The 4,070-nt window shown below is 51.3% G+C and overlaps 1 protein-coding gene across 1 annotated transcript; it reads right to left on the bottom strand.

The window, feature by feature from the left end:
• Positions 1-230: 230 nt before the first annotated feature.
• Positions 231-2,312, bottom strand: J7337_000585 (uncharacterized protein; the record flags this gene model as incomplete). The annotated part of the gene is made up of 2 exons (XM_044818334.1): positions 231-1,727; positions 1,797-2,312. The coding sequence occupies 2 exons, from the start codon at positions 2,310-2,312 to the stop codon at positions 231-233; spliced, it is 2,013 nt and encodes a 670-aa protein (XP_044686036.1).
• Between the last annotated feature and the right edge of the window lie 1,758 nt (positions 2,313-4,070).

Raw genomic sequence — 4,070 nt, 5'->3', positions numbered from 1 at the left:
TATATGATTCATCTGCCCCTCTCCCGTTTAGACATGCATCATAATAATAATAATACCTCCTCATGTATCAAAGTGACATGCGCGAACTTTTAAATTCCGAAACCAGGAATGACTAACTAATGATATATTAAACCCAGACGCCAAGATCATGCTGTAAACCGCTGACTGCTACGGAATAAAATGTGTGTAACGCAGTGATTCGCTCCGAATACAACCATGCTTGGACATGATCACTTCGAATTAGAATCATCAGACGGCACAGCCGTCTTCTCATTAATTGGGTCAACCATGAGAGACTCGTCGCGACGGCCAATGTGCTTGGGGCTAGAGCGCTTGAAGAACTCATGAATCTCTGGCGAGAACTCGCCGTCATCGGGCATGGCACCTTCAGTCTCCTTGGGACCGCGGCTGGCCTGGACAAGCTCCCATTCGGTACGCATATCCTGGACCTTGGTCCGCCAGTCAGCCTCGGGGTCGTAACTCTTACCGAGGCCTCGGAAGCGCTCCCACAGGGACAGATGAGCAGGGTTGACAGCAACACCGTGGTACTCACTCTCCTTGCCATCCCGAATATAGTACCAGCGGCGCTCCTGCTCCTTAAGATCAAGACCGGTAGTGTCGGGAAGGAAGATCCAAGTCAGAAGCATACCAGCGAGACCGAACCATGGGACGACGTAGAATTTAGTCTGGTCATCGATGTAGTTGTAGAGAACGGAAGCGAGAAGAGCGCCAGATTTGCCGATACAGGCGGAGAAGCCGTGGGCAGTAGCACGGATGGGCGTGGGGAACACCTCACCAGCCACGAGGAAGGTGACCGAGTTGGGACCGAACTGGTTAAAGAAGGACGAGATGAAGTACATGGCCTGGAAAGCATGGATACCCGCGGGACTGGTGTAGTAGTCGAACTTGAAGGCGGGAATAACGAACATCAAGAAGCACATGAAGAAGCCCACTTGCTGCATCATCTTCCGGCCGTACATCTTGTTATCGATGAGAAGAGATGCGAGATAGTAGCCGGCCAGGGAGACGGTGATATTGACAAGGTTCCAGGTCCAAGTAGTGAAGATAGACTTGCTGTCAGGAGAGATGACCTTGATGAACTGACCCTGGAAAAGCTTGTTGCCGTAGAAGAAGACATCGTTGCAGAACCAAGTACCAGCAGTAGCAAAGAGACGTCCACCAAAGTTGGAAAAGCAGTGGCGAAGAGCATTCACATCATAGCCAGTGACGTTGGAGCGCTTCTTTGCCTCAGCGAGCTGCTTACCAGCGCTGCGCATCCGGTAAGTACGATAGTAGAGGAGCCAGAGCGTACCGATGGCAGGGAATGCAAAGGACAGTCGGAAAGTATACTGGGCAGCCGACTTGCTGTAGGGAGGCGAACTCTTTCCGTTGTTGAAGATGGCGAGCAGAACAATGAGGATGACTTGGTTCACGAACTGGCCCCAGCCCTGCATGAGGAAAGCCGTGGTGACACGGCGGCCACGGTGCAGACGATCTTCACGAGTCGAGATAATTCCACCAGAAGAAACACCTTCAAGAGAAGAAGTTGCTGTAATGGGGTACTCGCCACCAACACCGAAACCGTAAAAGAAGAGAGACCAGGCATAGCAGATAACCCAGCCTTGGAGGGTAAGGCCCCACGAGGCAGTGAGCATGAGCAGGCCGACAAACATGATGGCAGCGTCCTGGATGAGGCCCCATCGGCGACCGACCCAATCTCCCATAACCTACGAACAGTCAGTACAATGGAAACTACCATATATACGGTAATAACAGAAGGGAGAGGGAGAACTTACACCAACAACAGCCTGGCCAACCATGATACCGATGATTTCGAGGTATGTCACGGAGGCAATCCAGTTGTGAGAGCAGGTAGTGGGTTCCTTGCCCCAGCAATCAGGCCAGACAGCTTTGAAGAGAGGCTCGAGGTTACCAATGGAGAAGAGGACATAACCCTCCAGACCAAGACCGGCTCCAGGAATGACAGCATGGCGGAAATACCACGAGAAAGGCGAAAGAGGGTCCTCCTTGAACATGGACCAAGCAGTCTTGGCCTCCTCCTTGGCAGCATCGTTGTCGACCTTTGAAACGAAGCGATAACGCTGAGCCAGTGGCAGATCAGCCCAGTAGACGCCGTCCTCAGTGTAGGAGTCGTCTGGGCGGGTTACATGGCTGAAGATGCGACGCTCATCAGCAGTGGCATATGCGATAGGCTCATCTGAGATGTGCTCAGAATCGCTGTCTGGAGGACCGTGCGGGACAGGGATCTCGCCTGGGATTGTAGACTCATGATGATGGTGCCTATGAACCATTTTGAGAGAAGGCGGTTGGAGCCTCGGGTGATGGTCAAGGTGCTTGATTCAAGGTGATCCCGCAGTTGTGTATGGGGGTTTTGTTGATATGAGGAGGCAGGAATAACTAGGCGGGTAGACAGACTAGGTGGAACAAGATGTATATTCCATGCGCAAAGCGAAAATGCCAACCACCAACGGGGTAGAAAAGTTTTATGCTGGAGGCAAAGAAGAATTGCCGAGGGCCCGCCTTAGATTGGGTCGGGAACGAATAACGAACAATTGAGGAATTCAAGACTTGGGATTGCCTTGTCTTGGCTCTGGAGAGAAACGGGAAACCGACGGCTCTTCATGGCGCGAGGAAGGGCAGTATTTGAACTACATCACGACCGAGATAGCAGCAACAAGAGCTCGGATATTCAAGACGAGTGTGACGGGCATCTTGAAGAAGCAGCAGCCAGTAAGAAGACGTAAATTAACCTCGTGGGAGAACGTGTGGACGAAAGTCGATCTCTGGGGTCAAATTGGGAGGGTGTGCAGGATAGGATAGCTCCCGTGTCCCGTTCCTTGACCGAAAGCAACTGTGGCCGCCTCGTCCTCGCCTCAGGGACCAGAGCCAGAGCCAGAGCTTTGCGGCAATGTACCGTTACCGACATATGCGTGGGAGCTGTCGAAACAGAGAGGAAAAGCGGGCTATAGGTTTAGCTCTAGAACTATCCGTAGGTATGTACTAATGTAAGAAACACCAGGGGTGAGTGGGTGGGGGAGGGTGGGTGACATGGCATTGGGTGGGCAATGCGTGATGAGATCCGCCGCCGGTTGGGTCATGCCCTTATCCATCGCAAAGCCGAGAGATCCAGGCCAGATGCTGAGCCACGGACAGCCGATTGTTGTACTAGTTTGGAGATGTGCGCATAAAGGATATGCAATGTTATTGGCGTCTGAGAGTGCACAATGCAGCGCGAGGGCAGGGGATTGGGCAATATCAAGGTCAACTCCAAAGTTGAATAGTATATGACGATACCAGAAGCAATGACGTTGTTATTTACAGATTTGTAACAGACTAATGTGCCGTACCCGATTGAATTTGACGGATGAGGCTCACACAAATCGACGGGAGGCTTGGAGAGAAGCACGTTTTCGACACCGAAGCGTAACAGGCTGGACGGTTGCAAGAGGAGGATCCAATTCGGACAAGGAAAAACCTGGGGTTCGCTCATTATCTTGAGAGGGCAGCTACGCACGCGAGCAAAAGCGCGCAAGAGACAGGCAGAGACTGCAAAACACCAGGAGCGGACCCGGATAAAACGGCATCTACGAGACCCGCCTGACTTGTTTCGGCCGACGCCGTTGGCAGGGAACGAGCCTACGAGGCCGATCTCTGCTGGAAAAAAAAACTCGCATCATTGCATTCAAAGAGTTGAGAGAGTCAGGGTCTTGACCCTCTAAAATCCTTGTTCAGCCATTGAGCTTCTGTTGTTTCGATGCGTTCTGAATGCTCGCGTTCCGCACCACTCATTTTACGGCCCTTTTAGCTCCCTCCCACCTTTTACTTTTACTTTTTTTTTTTTTTTTATACATACATACATACATACATAATTCTTTTTCCCTTTCGGTGTCCTATTCCAGACACCGGGAGATTAATAGTTTTAATCCATGCATACCCCATCAGTCAGTACATATCACGGGTGTTCGGCTCTCTGGCTTGTCTTCCTCGTTGTCTGTTTCCCTTTGATACATGTCAACCGATGCCAAGTCTTTCCTTTTTCTGCTATTTCC

The sequence above is a fragment of the Fusarium musae genome, chromosome 1 (genome assembly GCF_019915245.1).
Source record: "Fusarium musae strain F31 chromosome 1, whole genome shotgun sequence".
Taxonomy (NCBI): Eukaryota; Fungi; Ascomycota; class Sordariomycetes; order Hypocreales; family Nectriaceae; genus Fusarium; species Fusarium musae.
The sequence above is the reverse complement of the archived record's forward strand: the minus strand, read 5'-3'. Positions and strand labels throughout refer to the sequence as shown.